This window comes from Aspergillus fischeri, genomic scaffold, assembly GCF_000149645.3.
Source record: "Aspergillus fischeri NRRL 181 1099437636262 genomic scaffold, whole genome shotgun sequence".
Lineage (NCBI taxonomy): Eukaryota > Fungi > Ascomycota > Eurotiomycetes > Eurotiales > Aspergillaceae > Aspergillus > Aspergillus fischeri.
Window position 1 is genome coordinate 877,349 of NW_001509764.1, and position 20,801 is coordinate 898,149.

At 46.7% G+C, this 20,801-nt stretch overlaps 9 protein-coding genes across 9 annotated transcripts; 5 read left to right on the forward strand and 4 right to left on the reverse strand.

Annotated features, from left to right (window-relative positions):
- Window positions 1-1,065: 1,065 nt before the first annotated feature.
- Window positions 1,066-4,250, forward strand: NFIA_096580 (alanine--tRNA ligase; the record flags this gene model as incomplete). The annotated part of the gene is made up of 6 exons (XM_001261932.1): window positions 1,066-1,159; window positions 1,213-1,358; window positions 1,413-1,439; window positions 1,499-1,534; window positions 1,603-4,011; window positions 4,077-4,250. 6 exons carry the CDS (start codon window positions 1,066-1,068, stop codon window positions 4,248-4,250), a joined length of 2,886 nt encoding a protein of 961 aa, XP_001261933.1.
- Window positions 4,251-4,451: 201 nt separating this feature from the next.
- cyp3 (putative peptidyl-prolyl cis-trans isomerase) lies at window positions 4,452-5,010 on the reverse strand (the record flags this gene model as incomplete). The annotated part of the gene is made up of 3 exons (XM_001261933.1): window positions 4,452-4,643; window positions 4,694-4,831; window positions 4,888-5,010. 3 exons carry the CDS (start codon window positions 5,008-5,010, stop codon window positions 4,452-4,454), a joined length of 453 nt encoding a protein of 150 aa, XP_001261934.1.
- A 1,447-nt stretch (window positions 5,011-6,457) lies between these two features.
- NFIA_096600 (putative RING finger domain protein) lies at window positions 6,458-7,833 on the forward strand (the record flags this gene model as incomplete). Its single annotated transcript, XM_001261934.1, has 2 exons — window positions 6,458-6,594; window positions 6,660-7,833. 2 exons carry the CDS (start codon window positions 6,458-6,460, stop codon window positions 7,831-7,833), a joined length of 1,311 nt encoding a protein of 436 aa, XP_001261935.1.
- A 586-nt stretch (window positions 7,834-8,419) lies between these two features.
- On the reverse strand, window positions 8,420-9,669 carry NFIA_096610 (DUF3844 domain-containing protein; the record flags this gene model as incomplete). The annotated part of the gene is made up of 4 exons (XM_001261935.1): window positions 8,420-9,019; window positions 9,072-9,212; window positions 9,286-9,467; window positions 9,534-9,669. 4 exons carry the CDS (start codon window positions 9,667-9,669, stop codon window positions 8,420-8,422), a joined length of 1,059 nt encoding a protein of 352 aa, XP_001261936.1.
- A 659-nt stretch (window positions 9,670-10,328) lies between these two features.
- Window positions 10,329-11,733, forward strand: NFIA_096620 (uncharacterized protein; the record flags this gene model as incomplete). The annotated part of the gene is made up of 4 exons (XM_001261936.1): window positions 10,329-10,453; window positions 10,533-10,846; window positions 10,899-11,040; window positions 11,097-11,733. 4 exons carry the CDS (start codon window positions 10,329-10,331, stop codon window positions 11,731-11,733), a joined length of 1,218 nt encoding a protein of 405 aa, XP_001261937.1.
- A 1,405-nt stretch (window positions 11,734-13,138) lies between these two features.
- On the reverse strand, window positions 13,139-13,360 carry NFIA_096630 (cyclin-dependent protein kinase regulatory subunit CKS1; the record flags this gene model as incomplete). Its single annotated transcript, XM_001261937.1, has 2 exons — window positions 13,139-13,201; window positions 13,265-13,360. The coding sequence occupies 2 exons, from the start codon at window positions 13,358-13,360 to the stop codon at window positions 13,139-13,141; spliced, it is 159 nt and encodes a 52-aa protein (XP_001261938.1).
- A 1,960-nt stretch (window positions 13,361-15,320) lies between these two features.
- On the forward strand, window positions 15,321-17,583 carry hscA (putative Hsp70 chaperone (HscA); the record flags this gene model as incomplete). The annotated part of the gene is made up of 7 exons (XM_001261938.1): window positions 15,321-15,363; window positions 15,463-15,513; window positions 15,576-15,702; window positions 15,776-15,941; window positions 16,005-16,712; window positions 16,773-17,253; window positions 17,315-17,583. 7 exons carry the CDS (start codon window positions 15,321-15,323, stop codon window positions 17,581-17,583), a joined length of 1,845 nt encoding a protein of 614 aa, XP_001261939.1.
- A 756-nt stretch (window positions 17,584-18,339) lies between these two features.
- Window positions 18,340-19,168, forward strand: NFIA_096650 (ribosome recycling factor domain-containing protein; the record flags this gene model as incomplete). Its single annotated transcript, XM_001261939.1, has 2 exons — window positions 18,340-18,726; window positions 18,821-19,168. The coding sequence occupies 2 exons, from the start codon at window positions 18,340-18,342 to the stop codon at window positions 19,166-19,168; spliced, it is 735 nt and encodes a 244-aa protein (XP_001261940.1).
- A 204-nt stretch (window positions 19,169-19,372) lies between these two features.
- NFIA_096660 (uncharacterized protein) lies at window positions 19,373-20,463 on the reverse strand (the record flags this gene model as incomplete). Its single annotated transcript, XM_001261940.1, has 2 exons — window positions 19,373-20,304; window positions 20,388-20,463. The coding sequence occupies 2 exons, from the start codon at window positions 20,461-20,463 to the stop codon at window positions 19,373-19,375; spliced, it is 1,008 nt and encodes a 335-aa protein (XP_001261941.1).
- Window positions 20,464-20,801: the final 338 nt, after the last annotated feature.

The window sequence follows — 20,801 nt, forward strand, 5'->3', positions numbered from 1 at the left end:
GCAATACCCTTCACTATGTACTAGTGAATCATACACTAATATACAAGTCAAGGAGGTATAAACCACTGCTATAAAAGCATACATATCTGGAAAAAAGACACACAATAAAATTTAGAACTTATTGAATGGTAGGATCTATCTCCATTACATCTTCATCAGCATTACACACAAAATTCGACTTAACTTCTTTCACTATTTTTTCTGCAGATCTGCGCTGAGTCTGCGCTGCTCTCGCTCGTCTCCGGGACTCAATGATGGCTCTTCGCACATAATCATCCTCCTCTGGAACAGTCAGAGATTTGGGATCCCTGTAGAGGACCAATTCGTTGTTCTGAGGTTGTGTATCAACAGTCAATAACTTCGGCAAAGTCCCCAACTTGGCTCCGATTTCGGGCAAAAAGGTGATTGAGTACTCCTGAGCATCAGAATCTGCTAGCTCAGAATCAAGATCATGAATGTATATTGTATGCTTAGTGTCATCCAACATCATCCGCTCAGTCGTATCAAATGGATTTGACTGAATTGGAGATGTACCCCCACCACATATCTGAGGTGTGCCAAACAAACGCGGTTCTAGATGAGATGAGAGTCTTAGTCTATGACTATACGTCGAAATTCGAGCGCCGATGTTGATGGATGATGACTCGAAGTGTTACTGGACAAACATACCTATTTGCAGCCGCCCGAACTTCTTTGCCAGAGGTTGGTCACCATCAGGATCATTTTCTGCGGGTCGCTTTTTCCCGTGCTTGGGTGCCTCACTCATCAGGAACTCACACCACCCACCACCACCAAGATACGACATGCGCCAAAGAATATGATCGGTCAAGTATTCTTTTGGAGATTAAGAACAGTCATTAGTATCCACTTTCTTTAGTCTGAAAAGAATCAAGGAATCATCGACATTTTCACTTGATGCGAATCTCCAGAGTAATGAGAAACGGGGATATGGCCTTGAGTCATCCGCCGTTACCGTTTAGGTCAAACCCCAGAAGATTCTACCACTTTCACACTACTCATACCCCAGAACAAAATCAACTCCATACGAACTATCGACACTTCAGAATGACTTCAGACTCTGAAGGCAGTCCATTATGGACTGCCAAACGCGTTCGCGACACATTCCTTGATTATTTCAGACAAAATGGCCATACATTCGGTACGTTTTTGGAGTTTTTGACGGCTCTTTATCAATCAACTGACAATGTTAAGTTCCATCTTCTCCTGTCGTACCCCTCTCGGATCCAACATTGCTCTTCACAAATGCTGGAATGAATCAGTTCAAGTCCATCTTCCTGGGCACTGTGGATCCGCAATCTGATTTTGCAAAACTGAAAAGCGCAGTAAATTCTCAGAAGGTCACTCTCTAACCCTCTTTGATGTCAAAACTGGTCACTAAAAATGAATGGCAGTGCATTCGTGCTGGCGGGAAACACAATGTAAGTTAGACATGTGGTTCGAGAGGCAAGGTAACAGAGTCTGACAGAGGTGAATACAGGATTTGGACGACGTGGGAAAGGACAGTTACCACCATGTGAGTCAAGTTTGCCATGGTCAAGTCAAGGACCCGGACGCTAACGAGGGATTTTAATGAATGAGTAGACTTTCTTCGAGATGCTTGGAAACTGGAGCTTTGGCGACTATTTCAAGGAAGATGCAATCCGGTACTCTTGGGAACTTTTGACGAAGGTTTACGGTTTAGACCCCCAACGCCTCTATGTCACCTACTTTGAGGGTCACGAAGAGGGTGGACTCGAACCTGACCTAGAGGCAAAAGCTCTATGGAGAGCTGCGGGTGTTCCAGAGGATCATATCCTTCCAGGAAACATGAAGGACAATTTTTGGGAAATGGGCGACCAGGGCCCTTGTGGGCCCTGTAGTGAGATTCATTATGATCGGATTGGCGGTCGCAATGCTGCTCATCTTGTCAATCAAGATGATCCCAACGTTCTTGAAATATGGAACAACGTGTTCATTCAGTATAATCGCGAGTCTGATCGGTCTTTGAGGCCTCTGCCAAATAAGCATGTCGACACTGGAATGGGATTCGAGAGATTAGTCTCAGTGCTTCAGGACAAATCGTCCAATTATGATACGGACGTGTTCTCTCCGCTGTTCAATGCTATCAAGAACATCACCGGAGCCCGGGAATATCGAGGAATGTTTGGTGCCGATGATTCTGATGGCATCGACACGGCTTATCGTGTTGTCGCGGACCACGTCCGAACATTGACTTTCGCCATCTCAGATGGCGTGACGCCAAACAGTGATGGTCGTGGATATGTTGTTCGACGTGTTTTGCGCCGAGGTGCTCGCTATGCTCGAAAATACTTCCAGGTTGAGATTGGAAATTTCTTCTCGAAAATTGTCCCAACACTCGTCGAACAACTCGGAGACATGTTTCCCGAGTTGAAGAAAAAGCAGCACGATGTCATGGAAATATTGGATGAGGAAGAGATCTCGTTCGCCAAGACCTTAGATCGCGGTGAGCGACAGTTCGAGAACTATGCTCAGCAAGCAAAGATCAAAGGCGATGACAAGCTTCATGGTGCTGACGTTTGGCGCCTGTATGACACATTCGGTTTCCCGGTTGACTTAACCCGTCTCATGGCGGAAGAGCGTGGGTTGAATATTGATGACCTCGAATTCGAAGAAGCGCGTTTGAGAGCCAAGGAGGCTAGTAAAGGACAGAAGAAGTCGGCAACAGGAACCGTCAAACTGGACGTTCACGACCTGGGAAAGCTGGAGAAAATGAATGACGTTCCCAAAACAGACGACAGCGCCAAATTTGGAAAGGGTAACATTACCGCTGAAATCAAAGCGATTTACCACGGAAAGAACTTCCATTCATCGACGGCGCAGATACCAGATGGGGAACAGATAGGCATCATTCTGGACCGCACGAATTTTTACGCTGAACAAGGTGGACAAGAGAACGATACCGGTAGAATCATCATCGACGGACGGGCTGAGCTAGAAGTTGGTGATGTTCAGCTTTACGCTGGCTATGTCCTCCATACTGGCTTCATGAAGTACGGTTCTTTCTCAATCGGTGACGCCGTCCTGTGTGAATACGATGAGCTTCGTCGCTGGCCCATCCGAAATAATCATACGGGCACACACATCCTCAACTTTGCGCTCAGAAGGGTTCTTGGAGATTCTGTCGAGCAAAAGGGCTCCCTTGTTGCTGCTGAAAAACTCAGGTTTGATTTCTCTCACAAGTCTGCAGTCACAGAGAAAGAATTAGAGAAAATCGAGGAAATATCAACCGAGTATATCCGCCAAAACTGTGATGTCTACTCCCAAGAAGTTCCTCTTGCAACTGCTCGCCAGATCTCAGGTGTTAGAGCTGTCTTCGGCGAGACGTACCCTGATCCTGTCCGAGTCGTTTCTGTTGGGGTGGAGGTGGAGGAGATATTGAAGAATGTGGAAGATCCTCGCTGGCTTGAAGTCAGCATAGAATTTTGTGGCGGAACTCACGTCCAGAAGACCGGAGACATTAAGGACTTAATCATCCTAGAAGAAAACGGCATTGCTAAGGGGATTCGTCGGATCATCGCTGTGACTGGGGAGGACGCCCATGAAGTACAGCGAGTTGCCAAAGAATTCGAGAAGCGCCTAGATCGCCTGGATGCAATGGCTTTGGGGCCGCAGAAAGAACAGGAAGCCAAGCAGATACAGGTTGAACTGAACCAACTCTCGATCTCTGCTGTCCAGAAATCTCGTTTCCGAGAGCGTTTTGCGTCTATTAACAAGCAAGTCATTGACGGACAAAAAGCGCAACAAAAACTCGAGACAAAGAAGGCGCTTGAGGCGATCATTTCATACTTCGAATCCCCGACGAACGAAGGGAAGACCTGTTTGGTTACCAGGCTTCCTATTTCTGCGAACGCGAAAGCCGTGAGCGAGTCGCTAAACTATGTTAAGTCTAAGTTGCAAGACAAGACCGTCTATGTTCTAGCCGGCGATTCGGAACAGGGCCGCGTTGCCCATGGTTGCTACGTTTCAAAGGTGAGCCTTCCCTCGTGTTTCACATATGGTCCGGAAGTCAAGTCTCACGAGATCGTCTATTGTAGGCATTGCTTGACCAAGGGGCCTCGGCCAACGACTTGGCTGCGGTTGTTTCTAGCGTTGTCGGAGGGAAAGCTGGTGGGAAGGGTTCGACGTCTATCGGCAATGGCGTGCATCCGGACAAGATCGAGGATGCAATTGCATTGGCTTCGGATTACTTGGCAAAGTTTAAGCTTTGAGGGTTCTGTGCGACTGAGTTTCGCTGGCTGGTTTTACCCCTGCAATCAATGGCGAACCTGAAACTTGAGGTTTAGATGCCCTTACCGTCGAGCTTGAAACAAACTGTATTTGAAAACAGGTTGAGTACGAGCTAATTATCTTTATGGTTATCATCCTACTTTAGGATCGGAAAAAAAGCACGGACTTAGACCAGAACACCCTCACATCTCTCCGCATTGTGTAATGATCACATCTTGGCTTGGCTTGTCCCTAATTGTGCGTGTATTTTCGATCATCCGCACGATATCCATGCCATCCACTACCTGCCCAAACACGACATGCTTCCCATTCAAGAATGGAGTCGCTGTAGTTGTTATGAAGAACTGGCAGCCATTTGTATTTGGCCCAGAGTTCTGTAGCACTCAGCACCATCCACAACTCAACGGTACCCGGGTCAACTTACAGCCATGCTTAAGAGACCTGCGCGGTCGTGCTTCAAGACAAAGTTCTCATCTGGGAATTTGGGGGTGCCATAAATGGTACAAGATCCTGTTCCATCTCCATTGACAAAATCGCCTCCTTGTATCATAAAATCTTTGATCTTGAAAGCGGTTTCGGATCAGCTTTCTGCGCCGATACGAAGGACTGTAGACATACTACTCGGTGGAACTTGCTGTTCTTGTATCCTTGTGGCTTTCCTTGGGAGTTTTTGCTTTCACCTGTGCAGAATCTGCGGAAATTTTCGGCTGTCCGAGGAGTGACATCTGCGAATAACTCCATTTTCATGCGGCCTAGCGGCTCGCCTATTGCGACTGAATGTCAGTAACGGGATCATGGTAGACAGAAATTTGGACCTGATCAACCGAGATAATCTAAATATGCTAGCAGACATGTCAAGAGGGGCACAATGGCTGGGTGCAAGTAATAACACCTCCACATTCTGGTATGGGCTGAGATAGAAGATCAGTTACTGGAAGCTCACCTCCTAGGGCTATGTCGAAAAAAACGATTGGATTGGTGTCCGTCGCTGGACCTGGGTGAATATCTTCCATTTTGATGTGACGGAAACGCGACTTGTGGAATGATTTATAAATACTGATATTTCTGTTTTAAAGTGGTTTAACACTTCTACATACTTTTCTGTTGGTGACTTAGTAGTATGGATTAGGTATGAGAGAAGTAACCTGCATCCAGTATTCCTACAGACTACTCCACCAAAAGAGGAAAAGGGAAAAAAGAAGGAAAAACTAAGACAGAAACAAAGAGAAGAGGAAGGAAAAGACTTCGCCCTCTTGAACAGGGAAAGGTAAATCCTAATATTCTCCATATCACTGGAGAGCGCCAGTGGTTATACATATCTAACTATGTTATCACTCTGTAGCTGAGGTGCCTGAAGCATCCATCTCTGGTGTTGGACACTTCCATTTACGTACAGGTTAGCAGTCTCCCCTCGCCTCTATCTCTCTCTTCCCGCCTCCGTGTTGAGGCACTTCTATGTAGGTGATGATAGCATGATACCACTCTATGAAGTCTAATAGCTATAAGGTCTACTACGAACTTGATCCTTTCCAGTAGTAACAATGAGATGCAGAACATGACTTAACGAATGTATATAATTAAACAACTCATACTGAGTAGAATTCCTTTTGACAATTTCTCCTGTGCCTGAAAGAATGTTTCCATCCTCATTTCCTTAAGCTCATATATATATGTATCAGAGACCTCGTGACCCAAACTATATTTGATTAGCCATCTCCGTTAGTTCTGTTTCTGCGAAACATGGTACCCTTCAACAGCCCAACACGAATCCGGGACAACCTTGGAGAGTATGAGAACATACAGAGGGAATCACTGCCAAACAGAGAAGGGCAAGAAGGAAGATAGAGAAACCTTCAGCAAGTTGACCTAAACACACAGCATGTTTAGTGATGACTCCCCAGGTGCACAGCTCTAAGTGTAACTGGAGTCATACGCTACCCCCCAGATGAGTGGATATACACAATCGTCATCTACAAAAGCATCACTCCCCTTCAGGATCTCTATACAGACTCGCAGTGTCTTGAAAGAACTGAAATCCTACTCGCCAGTGATCTACCTATCCTCGCCCGGTCAATGAACAAACAATCGGAGTGGTCTCCCACCTTTCAATAGGATCATTTTCTTTTATTAAGTGACCGATACTGCATTGCCAACATCAGTCCTGCAATTGTGGCCTCTTACCCCGAAGATGTCCTCCACAAGCCCTGTTCCTCCCTCGGGCTCCACAAACAGCGATCGAGCTGCAGATTCCAGTTCGAGCCCTACGAGCTCACCGTTATTGTTCTTTGTTGCGCTTGGTTTCGGGGTCGTCTTCACGAATCTATGGTATGTTCAGAGAGGCATTGTCTGCACTTCGTGCGCATCGATTCATATCTGAGGTTTGATGCTAGGATCATCGTTGGTGTCAAGTATTGCTTTCGATATAATCAACGGAATCGCCAGCTACGAAACGAAGAAACGGGGGAACCGATAGACCTGGTTACTATGCCCCGTACGCATAGACGAAGAAAGGAAAAGAAGTTGATGACTATGGACGAGGTTAATTTACGGTTTCCACTCACAAAGTACAAGGCATGGAGGTCGACGCGGACAAACGCCAACATTCCGACCGCAGAGGTGATATCCGCAGCCGACAGCAGTCTACACAGTCCAAACATCAAGAACGGCACTTTGGTTGTAGATACCAGTGTATCGCCATCCTTAGTGAAACCTGCATCGACGGATAGTCAACGGCAGATTGGGCCCACCATCGCACAAACTTCAACAGTCGCACCGGATGCTGGAACACAATTCGCTCAGTTAGACGAAAAGTCCGATGGTCGTCCAGTTCTTGCTGATTGCACTCACGCTCGAGACGTATCAAAGTACACCAACCATGAGATGAAACACATACATAATCAGGACAGTTGTGAATGCCATGGGTTGGAAGAAATCGGAGACGCCGATCATCCCATCCGGACTGCAACACCGGCCGAGCTTCTTCCCACTCCCGGAGACTCCTGTGCAATATGCCTTGACGCGATCGAGGATGACGATGACATACGTGGGTTGACATGCGGTCATGCTTTCCATGCATCCTGCGTTGACCCATGGTTGACAAGCCGGAGGGCCTGCTGTCCACTCTGCAAAGCAGATTACTTCACTCCTAAACCTCGCTCTGATCCGGTGGCGGAGCGTGCGAGTACGGATCGCCATAGTATGGCGGGAATGTATGCTCCTAACCGACCGCGGCCTGTCTTTATAGGATGGCGATCGAATCCATTTCGTCGAACAACGATATTGCCCCAGCGAGTCATGCAACGCGATGGAATCCCGCCATCGCAGCTGTCGGGTGCACTCAATGTCGATTCGTTCATGGCGCACAATACATCTGACACGAGGTCAGAAAACTCCAGACCTCAGCCCTGGGGATCAATGCGGTTGTTCCCTCGTCTTCGCAACTCTCTCCGACTTCCGTCCTCAAGTTGGCATCGTGCACCGAGGAATGCGGGTTCGGCCATAGGTGCTTCTCAGCCGAGTGACAGTCGGAGTACTGCAGATGTCGAAGCAGGCTTACGTTCTTAAAACGTAGCTAGTCATACCGCGTGCAGGTCCAATGGCTCCTCGACTCTACTTGATTGATGAATGTCTTTGCTTGAATCGTGGCGAGTCCCAAATTTCGCCCCAAAGTGGTCAATTGCACCCGGTATGATTTATTCCATGAGCGGATTCAAGAGTCACTCAGATATTCTCTCTGCCTTCTCTTGCAGGATCCCATATTCATTCTGTCCGCCCTGGATGGCGTCGATGAACTTCTCGTCTCAGGAGACTAGGCCCGTTCCAAGGGCCGCTGAGATTTGCTTCAGCGAGACAACTGCTCGCGTGCGAGGGATGATTTCTCCTTTACGCCTTCGTTCTTACCAAATAATGTTGGTAGTCTTCAATGTAGGTATAAGCAGGTCAGAGCCTGAGGATCTCGGAGAACCTGACCGTTTAGTTTCAGAAAAAGAAAAAGAAAAAAAACCGCCACAATAGATTTCAAAGCCACATCATATCAAAACATGACAGCACCACCCTGCGCGTTCAGATTTGTGTAGTGAACACTGACACAGCATCGCCATCAACCAAATACCTCACAGCAACCATCATAGGGTCAACTTCAAAGAGGTTCTTATCCCTGTGCTTTCGTGGGCCCAACCCCAGCGCTGATGACGCCCGGCAGGTCATCTTGCCCAACCCTGAACAACATTCCAATAGCACCGCCCAGTGCTATTATTACCATGATGCTAGCCGTTGCTAAAAGGAAAAAGGGAGAGCTGATATCTTGCTTTTCACAAGCGGCGCCGCCCCATCGGATAATTTGGGTCGTACCATCGTCTTTTCTGATGGTTGTTGCCTGGCATTTGCATACAAAACAGTCATTGTCAGTAAGTCCGCTCTTTGACTCCGATTTCCTGTAGCAAGACCCATGTCCTGAACAACCGCTGGTTGCTTCGTTACAAGATGAATTGGTGACATGGCAGGCTGGATTCGGAGACGTTGAACCGGGCGACTGCCTTCTCAACAACGACGGAGATGCCATGTCCATTTGTAAGGTTTTGGCTTGATGGTTACCACGACGGCTCGGGCTTTGCGGCATTCGGAAATCTTGGGAATCCGGCATGAATATAACAGTCACTGCTGTACCATTCAAAGACAGCGAATGAAGATCACTCATAAGAGATTTCAGCAAGCCAAGCAGTACTGTGTCATGTACTGATCCGGAGAAAGACTGCAATGTCTGTCAAATACAAGAGAACTGTTAGGTATAGACGAAGGAGTACCTTGAATGATAACCTCAAGATCAAGGGCTCTTGATCGTTAACCCATGATTCCATGATATTGACGTACTCAGGTAATTGCTGACCAAGTGCGTGCGCCACTGGCTTGAAAGCCGATGCGTTAGGTAGGCAAGATAAGAGTGTCTGGGGTAACTCGCAAGTCAGTCCGAATATCTTTTAATACAGCCCGCGCTAGCAATCGTCCGGTTTCGACTACCTGAACATTCTCCCGTTTCCTTTGCTCGCTGTCAAGGTACTTCAGGCAATGACCATCGGCTGTTCCAGCATCATCTTCCGTTTCGCCATCGATGTTCCACTTGAGGGGATTGTTATGCAAAAACGTAGCTCGAGAGTCACAATGGACTAGGCCTTGCTTGTATTCCTTTTGAATGGAAGATTCTACCGACATAATTATTGAAAAATGAGTGGCTGCTTCACAATATAAGCATATCTGGAAACACCTACCAATGACAGGGTCTAGCCCATGCAGAATGATCAAACTGGATCTCAAGTCTTGGTCGTCGTTTGAAATGCCGAACAACGATGGCTGTATTCCTCCATATCTATCCAAAATCTCGACAATATCTCGATCAACTGTCATGAGGTCCGTTGTGGTCGAGGACCTCATTCGATAATTCAGGAGTCGTTGGGCGGTATCATTTGATAGAAACGGAATCTCTGAGCCTCCTGCATTGGCGCTCGAATCTAGTGCGAAGATGGATGCATCTGGATTGATGATAGCCGATGTGAACGTCGCTGACAGAGCAAAGAAACCAAGATATTTGTGCATGTTGGTAGATAAACTTGGACAAAAGATCATGGGCTGATTCCTCCAGTCCAGTCCGCTACCTAGATCGGCCTACTCCGTATTTTGGCAGGTACATCCAGCTAGCAGCACGACTTAGGTAATCCATGTGACGAGATAAGTTAATCACGTGTATCAATGATAGACACATGGAGGTTGAATATTGGAATTATCTCCGATTCCCGACCAGAGCTCCCGCGGCTGACATTAGCAATTTCTCGCTCTAATTGACCTAGCAGTCTGTGTAAACCCTCAGTATCTATCGATTTGTTTTCCTTTATATTCTCCTTCACCTCTTAACCCCACCTTCCACTCCTCTATTTCTTTCTTGAGGGACATATATTTGGCAAAAAGCTTCATGACGTTTCTGTCAAAATCGAAGACCACGATCAGTTGCCATCCCTATCCTTGAGTATGATCTTCGGCTTAGAGAGACCACCTCAAAGCTATACCAGATGTTCCGAATGAGGCAACGGCTCTTTCTTTTTCAAATACCCTTTCGTGCCAGTCATTCTTTTTCCCAGAGCGATGCCAACAACGTAAATGTTCGCCATGTGAGATCCAAACGACCTTGGTTTAAGTGTGTAGTCCGCCACCCCTTTGCGCTGCCTTGCACGGCATACAACTTGTTTTTTGCTCAAATTGACCCGAGTCGCCAGAAAATTTGTTACTACATGTCTGATATATGGGACCGCATTTCATATATGGGGTTCTTTTGTCCTCGGGGAATACGATAAGATGCTTGAAACCGCATCAGATGAGGCTCTTCCTGAGAAAGGCTTTCCAGAAAAGAATGTTATGGCCATTGAACGAACTGTGCGCCGTCCGGAGGAGGCTGCGGCCTCGGATCCTTTTTTCATTCCTCTGGGTTGGCCGCGCCTGCGCGAAGGCAAGTTCTATTCCTCGTCGGACCCGGAGTGGAGAGAGTTCGTTCGTATCTCTCGGGATGGCAGGAAGCTCGAATCGCTGAAAGGTATCCTCCAGCTAATATAATAACCTTTCTGAAGCAATGCTTACTCGCCCAGATGACCTAGCAACCATAGCTCTGCGCAATGCCTCCGCATCAAACATACTTCTTCAACTTCTTGGTGGACCGCTGACCATAACTGGTTTCTGGCTCGTTCACCACTTCCCGTCTCGTGCCCCACCTGAATATGCATTGCCAGGGTAGGTCATATCAAAGACAGCGTCTTGCCATATACTAATATGATCATTATTGTCAGGTTAGAAATAGATGATACTGAAATTTCGTGGGCTGTGAGACCGGTGTCCTCAGATACCGGTGATTGCATCCGAAAATGCATGAAGCCTCTCTTTGTGGCACTTGCTGCAAGAGACGCATATATTGTCTTAATGAAAAGACAACTTTCACGCATGGGTTTCCAGGTGTCTGATAAAATCCAATTCGGTACTGATTCACTGGTCATGCCACCATTCGGGACCGTGTTTACAGGGCTCATTGATGGGTCCGCTGGTTATCACAAAACAGGGTCTCAACTATCTTTCGCGGATGAGCCCCACGGGAGAGTAACACAGCAAAACCACCCATGGCTGAGTCCCTCGTCAGTACTATCCTCCCTTCAATGGTTACCACTGCCGAAATTAGGTCCCGAGTCGGATTTGCGCGCAGCTGCAGTAGCTTTTAAATGGCGTTTAAATGATTGCTGGGCTCGCGAGTTGCGCACTCCCCGCCGCGGCACCTTCTTTATCGTCGGTCCAGTTGGTGTTAAAGGCCCCAAAGGATTCTGTAGGATTGAGGTTCGGGGCGAATACGATCCGTTGACTTCTCGATGGACGCATGTCTCTATGCAACTCAAAGACTTGAATGTATTCAAGCAGAGAGCTCTTGGTAGCCGATGAACAGTGTCTGAAAACTTGTCACTCTAGCCAAGACGCTCATAAAATTACTTGAGCTGTTAAGCATGGACTGAGAGTGGTCACGCCGGCCAATCACATTCAGAGGTGCAGAAAATGACTCTTGTGACCCAAGGTGTTTATGATATACCTAACCTTCCAGATGATTAAGGGTCCTCTTTCTTGGAAGCGGGGGGAAGCGTAATATAAGGACAACAAGGGCCTTCGAGGATTGGTGTCAAGCACACAGCTTGAGCCCAAGTATTATAGGAGAACTTGGGAGCACAGATGTTAGACAGATACAGAGTAGTACAAGCAGCTGGTTCCGTAGGGCTTGCAAGGGTCCTGATAATGCTGGATATAGATATTCCAGCAACAAATTCCCATGACATCTTTCGCATTCTCAGGCTGTCAGTTACATGCATGCGAACACAATGACGGTGTTAATTATTCACAGTTCTCCTTGCTTCGAGGAGGTGTAATGTTCAGAACTAAGCCCTTCGCCAAGTTTTAGCCCTATACCCGGCAGCATCGTTTCTAAAAACCTAACAGCCGCCATAGCTTTGACGATCGAGTTCGAGACATAAGGGTTTAATTACCGCAATTTAGGTTATACGCGAATCGAATATGCGAGCGCACACGAGAGCACCCGCAACAGAGACGGGAGCATACCTGCCATTCTTCACTTGAATGAGCAGAAAGTGTGTGTGAAGAAACAAGTCGGATATTTGGGGGAATCGAAAGCCGAATATGTCGCTGGTAGTATGAGGTTGCTCATGGGGCAAGGGTTATTCATTATGCCAGAGCCATCTGCAAAGGTCTAGTGCGGCAACATATAGACTGATCGTGCGATTGATATCCATTTCTCCAACCGTAGATGTAAAGGTAAAGAAACTCCAGCTATATTCCATAAGCTCGAAAGGTCTGACATCATGATCTAGGTGATTGGCAAGCCCGGAATCAGCAGCAAATTCGGGACTACCCAGAGGGAGCAGTGATCGCCCAGAAACGTAGCTGAAATTTCTTGCAATCACACGAAGTCAAGCCGCGCGTCACAGGCATCCTACCCAGACGTAAAAGGACAAGGAGAAAAAGAAAAAGAAAAGCAAAGGTTTCAGCGTACGTTGGTATCAATAGTCTCACTCATGTGCAACAGCCAGAGCGGTTCTTCATTTCCACGGCTCGAACGGTGTATAATCATTGTTGCCCTGCCCTGGAAAACCCTCCCTTGTTGTAATACCCATAACTTAGATGGGACTGTGCGCCCGTCAGTGCTTAAAGTGAAATCAATTGGGCTCGCAATATGTATCTATCGATTACCATAGTTACTGGGAAACCGGAGGTTGATAATTCAGGGGCCGCCTAAAAAGCCATCAGTTCATCGTAGAATACTTCATACATCATCAAGTGCTTACTTGAAAAGGAGGATATGTGGCTCAGGCTCATGGACCTCGTAATGTTCCCACCCCAGACTCTAGAGAATCAAGATTAGCCACAGGCAGGCAGAAAGCGAGTTTCGCAGTCCACTTCGTAGTACCTGAGTGATACCGAGTGCCCTCCATTCTTCCTCCCATAGCAATTTCAGCGTTCCTTTTGAGCTATCGAAATAGTCGGCGGGAATCTTCTTCAGCATGTTTTTGGGAAGCTGAACATGTCGGTACTCAAACTGGTCATCGGAATATCTGTGCCTGTCAATTCAGCCCTTGTGTACGTTAGTCAGATGCTCGTACCTCGCTGAGTAGTGTATAGAGTCAATGAATTCCTCAAGCCTCTCTCTTTCAGATTCCAACAGAAGGCGGGGCTTTTTGTTCCTCCTGCTTAGATCGATATCCATCTGGAGAAGTGCGGGGTTTGTATCGTTTCGATTGGGATTTCAGAATATCTGCCTGACCGTCATTTAGCACCTTGCTCGGGATCTGTCTTTGTTTCCAGAGATGCCATATGCCATAGAGTTACTGAGTGAAGATTCTGATGAGGCGCGCAGGGGACACGTACAAAATCTCGTCTTCTAAACTTTGATTGGAGCGAGCTTGATAGAGCTCGTGCGCTGATAATAATTGTAGCGAGAGTTGACTCTTAATTTCCAGTAGTGACTGTGGTCAAGAGGCTGCTATTAGGTTTCAGAACCACAGGTGGTATGGATCTGGCAAATGTGTTTATAGTTAATATATTATTACTGAACAGGTTAAAGAAAATTCCAGTTAAGATAACGGAGGACAATAACTTGGTTGCTTGGTGTGGGACCACTTCGCAAATTGTCTAGGTACGTACTTTAGGTACCTTAGGTACTCAGCTCTGAGAGGTACCCTTCTGATAGTAAGCACTTGCTATTGTGCGTCAGCATTGAAGTGTGGGACGTGACTTAAGAAGACTACAGAACTGCAAATTATTTACATCCTCTCTGACAGGAATCTCTGTATCTTCCTGAGTAGTACGCATCTAAGGCTAGTGGATGTGGAGGCCCAGATAGTAGATAGTTATTAACATCTTGAAAAACCATGCCACTCTCTGAAAGATTCAGCTCTACTTAAGATCCCGCAAAAAATAAAAGAGACGGAATATTTTCTATCATCAGCTTTTATTATTCCAATCGAGCCTATCTCTCATCGTAAAGTGTAGGACTTGGTCATGCCTTGGTAACCTCCGAGGGGTGCTAGGTATAATGGTATCGTGCTCTAGAAGTGTTAACCACTGCTATGGTACAATATACACGACATGAAAGTAGTGATTGATATACTACTTATGTAGGTAGCTAACAGCCAAGACTTTATAGTACGACTTTTAGGAGCAGTGTCAATACCATCCGTCCTAAGTACGATGCCTAAGTTGATTCCTATCAATTATCTCTCTTTCTCATTAGGGAAGACGTCCATACACTGCAGATATCTCCTTTTCTTTGTATAAGCTACCTAAGTATCCTCACACACTGTGTATTATACTTGTATCCGTGTCTTTTAAGGCACCGCCCTATCTATAATGATCTTGATTGCATAATATAAGAATGCCTTTCCATTACACTTGCACAGAGTCTTATACTCCAATCTTCGAGCAAGAGGTTTTGGTAGGAGGTAAGACAGGTTGGGTAGTAATTTGGATGGTCACAAGTTGAAGAGGACATCGGAAAAAACGAACTAGACCATATTCGGGACCAGATGAATCTTTAAGTAGACATTGAATCTATTCGTACTACAGAGTATGTATTAGAACAATAGCTCAGATCTCAATAAGTATTTGCCATGCTACTAGACAAATGACTGAAGAACTTTTATAGTCTCAGTAACGGTTGAGATTACCATAACCATGGCCGTTGACATTGGAATCCTCTTCTCTAACCATGGGGCTGAATTGAAAAAAAAAAAAAAAAAGTCAGCGGGAGGCGAAGAAAAAAAGAAAATGGAAAAAAAAAGTGTGAAAAAAAAGGCGAAGTGGGTTCGGACTTAAAAGATCAACCGCTCCCACACTGACCCTTCGTTCAATTTTCTTGTCCTCTTTCTCCCCCAACTCTTCCCACCTCCTTTCAGGTGCTCTCACTTTATATTCTGCATTTTCCTTCACTCTTTCTTTGTTGATATTCAGTGCGAATTGAAAGCAATATGTCGGACGAAGTCTACGAAGGCGCCATCGGCATTGACCTTGGTAAGGAATCTGATTTGTTTTTTTCTAAACAAAAGCCATCACATATACCATAACACGCTCTTCACGAAGAAATTGAGTTTTGCTAAGACATCCATCCAGGCACAACCTACTCCTGCGTCGCCAACTATGAAGGCACCAACGTTGAGATCAGTATGTTTTTCGAAGGCATCAGATTCGGCAGGAATAGGCCCTGACTTGGACTCATCCTACAGTTGCCAACGAGCAGGGTAGCTACACAACCCCGTCATTCGTTTCTTTCACCGAGAAAGAGCGCTTGATTGGCGAGGCAGCCAAGAACCAGGCGGCAATGAATCCAACGAACACCATTTTCGACATCAAGTGAGTGAGGACTAAAGCAAGTCTCTTGCCATGTCTACCTCTCCCATTTAAGCTCTCTTATTGACAAACCTAGGCGTCTCATTGGTCGGCGTTATGAAGATCCCATCGTGAAGAAGGATATCGAGTCGTGGCCTTTCAAGGTCGTTGACCAGGGCGGAAACCCCGTTGTCGAGGTTGAATATCTGGGTGAAACCAAGACATTCTCTCCCCAGGAAATCTCTTCTATGGTCTTGATGAAGGTATATCGCGAACTACCTGGTATATTCTTTATCGTGCATGGTTGACCTGTTTCGATTCGATAGATGAAAGAAGTCGCAGAGACCAAGCTTGGAAAGAAGGTTGAGAAGGCTGTCATCACTGTGCCAGCTTATTTCAACGATAATCAACGTCAGGCGACGAAGGATGCTGGTGCCATTGCCGGGTTGAATGTTCTCCGCATCATCAATGAGCCCACTGCCGCCGCTATCGCCTATGGACTCGGCTCCGGAAAATCCGAAAAGGAGCGTAATGTCCTGATCTATGATCTTGGTGGAGGTACTTTTGATGTGTCTCTTCTCAACATCCAAGGAGGTGTTTTCACTGTTAAGGCCACAGCCGGCGATACTCATCTCGGTGGACAAGATTTTGACACCAACCTCCTTGAACACTTCAAGAAGGAATTCCAGAAGAAGACTGGAAAGGATCTCTCAGGCGATGCCAGAGCTCTTCGCCGTTTGAGGACGGCCTGCGAGCGCGCCAAGCGTACACTGTCTAACGCTACACAGACAACTGTTGAGATTGACTCTCTGTTCGATGGAGAGGATTTCAACTCGTCTATCACTCGTGCCCGCTTTGAGGATCTCAACGCTAAGTCTTTCTCTGGCACTCTCGAGCCAGTACAGCAAGTTCTCAAGGACTCTGGCCTTGAGAAGAGCCAAGTCGATGAGATTGTGCTCGTCGGTGGCTCCACTCGTATCCCTCGGATCCAGAAGCTGCTCAGTGACTTTTTCGACGGCAAGAAGCTTGAGAAGGTCAGTTGGCATTAATCCTTCAACGTCGCCGGTCATGTCCTCAAGCTAACGTTGGCGTAGAGTATTAACCCAGATGAGGCTGTAGCTTATGGTGCCGCTGTGCAAGCTGGCATTCTTTCTGGTAAGGCCACCTCGGCTGAAACTCAGGACTTGCTCCTTCTGGATGTCGTTCCCCTTTCCCTTGGTGTTGCCATGGAAGGCAATATTTTCGCCCCGGTTGTTCCCCGCGGTCAAACTGTTCCCACCATCAAGAAGCGCACCTTTACGACTGTTGTAGACAACCAGACGACCGTTCAGTTCCCTGTTTATCAGGGTGAGCGCACAAACTGTGCAGACAACACTTCCCTGGGCGAGTTTACTCTCGCTCCTATCCCTCCCATGAAGGCTGGCGAGGCCGCTCTTGAAGTTGTTTTCGAGGTCGATGTCAATGGTATCCTTAAGGTCACCGCTACGGAGAAGTCTTCTGGCCGTACCGCCAACATTACTATCTCCAACGCTGTCGGCAAGCTCTCCACCACGGAAATTGAGCAGATGATTGATGGTGCGTCTACTACGTTGTCTCACTGTGTTCTTCTAAGGAAATAAACCTAACGCTGTTATAGACGCCGCCAAGTTCAAGTCGAGCGACGAGGCCTTTACCAAGAAATTCGAGTCTCGTCAGCAGCTCGAATCTTATATTTCTCGCGTTGAAGAGATCATCTCAGACCCCACCATGTCTCTGAAACTCAAGCGCGGCAACAAGGAAAAGATCGAGTCTGCCCTGAGTGACGCTATGGCTCAACTTGAGATTGAAGACTCTGCCCCTGAGGATTTCAAGAAGAAGGAACTCGCCCTCAAGAGACTCATCACCAAAGCTATGGCCACCCGGTAATCTGAATGCTACGAACTTTCTTGAGTTTTTATCACTTAGTCACTCCACGTCTCATTCTCTACCTTAGTATTACCGTACCCTGCGGATGTGTATTTGCTTGCGATCTGGAGTGATTGAAATTTGTCTCTAGGGCTTGTTACAACCTTTCCCAACGATCCATGTACGGACATGTCGGAAATGTGCTCTATTTCTCCTCCGGTCTCTTTCTGTCCCTTTTCATGTCTTGTTTCCCTTGATTTGGTTCACATTATCTAAAAGTTCATTCTAGATTAGACGAAATCCGTCGGGGGAGAAATTAATGATTTGATGAGCCTCGTACATTCTATCTTTTACTTTTTGGCCCAGACATATGGTAGACGTCATAGTGATTTAAAAGCTATGACTCGCGACGTGGGCGACGTTAAGGCAAGGAAATTTACTCCCCTTTATACAAACCATATATATACTCCTCTGCTATTCATTCAGTAAACTGAAATAATGCTCCACATTCACCCATTAAAGGCCTGTTAAGTCGATTTCTCGGAAAAATTGCTCTGTGCTTAGAAGATTCGTATTCTGATTGGTCTTGTGCTACGCAGTAGTGTTTAATGGATGCATGGCTGTTTTTGATTCCTAATAACCCCAACTTTTTCGGTACAAATAATACTTCAATAGCTAGCTCATCATCTATGCAAATTCTAGAAAATGCAGCGGATACAACGACTCTCAATTCTTTCTGACATTCCTCGATCTTTTTATTCTGCGAATTCCAGCCCAATGGTGCTTGACGCAGGTCAACAGTGGCGGTTCCTGACTCCCTCTAAGCGATTCAATCTCACAACTCGCAGCTTCTCTAATTCTCCCTCTCTGTGCAAGAAAAAAGACAAGTCTCGAAAACTCACTGGCGCAAACACAGAGTTGAGCATTTCGTCGGAGGACCCCTATGATCTTTCTTCGCTAGAAAATGGCATCGTGGCTGCGGTGGCCCGACTTAAAGATGAGCTTTCCAAATTGCGCATGGGCGGGCGTTTCAACACGGAATCACTTGAGGATTTGAGAGTGTCCTTGAGCAAAGGAGGCAAGGAAACAGTAAGACTGGGTGAGCTGGCGCAGGTTGTCCCCAAGGGAGGGCGCATGGTTACTATATTGGCTTCAGAGGAAGAGGTAGGACTTCGTTTAGATCCAAGCGGATTGTTCTCAACGCAATTGCATGCAGCAAGTCGTATACTCAGGGTTGCTAATGATGTTTTCGTCCTAGCACATGAAGCCGATCACCTCAGCGATTCTTTCTTCCGATTTGTCTCTAACGCCACAACCTGACCCTCATAATATTCTTCAACTGAATATATCGATCCCGCCGCCCACGAAAGAATTACGTGAACAGACGGTGGTTGCTGCTAGAGCGGCCATGGAAAAGGCAGCTGGTGCAGTTCGCGAATCGAGGAGTGTTAGTCATAAGCGCCTTCAAGATATGCAGAAGAAGAAGCTAGCCAGGCCAGATGACGTTCGCAAAGCTCAGGAACATATGGAACGGCTGACAGAGAAGGGACAGAAAGAGGTGAAAGAATTGTTTGATGCTGCAAAAAGGGCATTAGAACGAGTATAGTCAGATTATCATTTTGTCGAATATGCCACCTATACTAGTTCCCGATGACAATCATCAGAGTCGCATATTCAGCCAATAGTTCCCCCTAAAAATACAGAAGATAGGTACAAGCGAAGAAAAAGAAAAGGTAGACACTGGTGATTGATGGGAGTTAAAAGCAAGAGAAATCAGTTCAGTTCGGAGCCTTCCTTCACCAGCACACTTTCAGACTCTTTTCGCGGATGCAGGGCGACCTGAAGCAAGAAGTGATTCAACTTTTGAGATAAATTGTGAACTCTTTCCGGCAGTGCGGTACGTCTCATTATTATTGAGGTTCTTCACAACCCCAGTAAGGACAGTTGGCTTATCGGCCAATACTGTCTCCAGCTTTGGGTAGTTTCCTTGAACAAGCTTTTCGACCAAGGCTCTCTTGTGCAGTGCACTCATCTGCTTAAAACCCACATCTTCAGGTTCCACAAGATCTCCTTTTCTCTGTGAGAGGGTATCGGCACGTTTTCGTGCAAGCTTTTGCGCCTCCGACACAGCATCATCCTTTTCATCCTGATTAAAAAACTGGACGCTTCGTCCTTCGAAAAGTCGCTTGCCCAGTTCATGAGGGGGCACATAGCCATTCGGGAAGCGGTCGCTCAGCCAAGAAAGCTTTTCAACAACTCCTGCAGTCCTGGCTGTGACGCCTGTCGGTAAAGATGGCCAAGTATCCGTCAGATTAGACTCAGGGGGTTGCGGTGTATAGCGAACAGGAACAGGCGCGGATGCCTTGGACAGTTGGACATATGCTTCTTCAACTTCAGCCTGCGAGATTTCGTCCACCTCCTCAACGTCTGTGCGCTTTCGCTGTGTCCTCCCATTACCCTGCTTCCGCCCCTTGGGTACTGCAGTCTGAGTCCGATGTATAGTCCCGGATCTACGACCGTGAGTTTGCGCTCCAGTCCTAGATCTCTGAAAACGAGGGCTCCGAATGATATTGGACGGTAGACTGCCGGCTTTAGGAACAGCGAGCGATCTTGCGTCAACCACGCGCCGGGGCGGATTCCGACGAGAAGTGACATTCACGTTTGAATTACTGACTCTCCCGGAGGCAGCGGAAGAGGATGAAGAAACCTGAGAAACAGATTGAGTTGCTGCATTGCGAGGATCTGTACAGTCAATGATACAAAATTAGTAAAGGTACATAAACGATACCGTACTGGGAAACAGTGCATAACGCTATATTCCTCACGTACTTTGTTGACTTGAGTGATTATCTGCCTGCTGATGGGAGAGCGTAAAGAATCGTACGGAGGTAATGATTCCATCAACCGGCGTCCTACGGTCACGGCAGCTCGCCAGAAACCTCAACTTCGTTTGGATCATTTTCCTTGCTGTGTTTGGCGGAGATGATGAGAAATTTCTTGAGTATTGTCCTTGATTACAAACGGGTAGCTCCAGGGAATTGAAAACCTATCACGTGCCAGTCACGTGCCTGCAATCCACTCCTGTTCTAAGGTAGATCCGAGTTTCTTTCTTTTTAGACTTGCTTGAGTGTACATTCCAAAATGCTACGTCAGAAGCCTACAGCTATCGCAATCACTTCGGAAGATATCGCAAAGCTTGAAGACATGCGCCTTCGCAAGCGCTGTGAAGAGATTCAAGC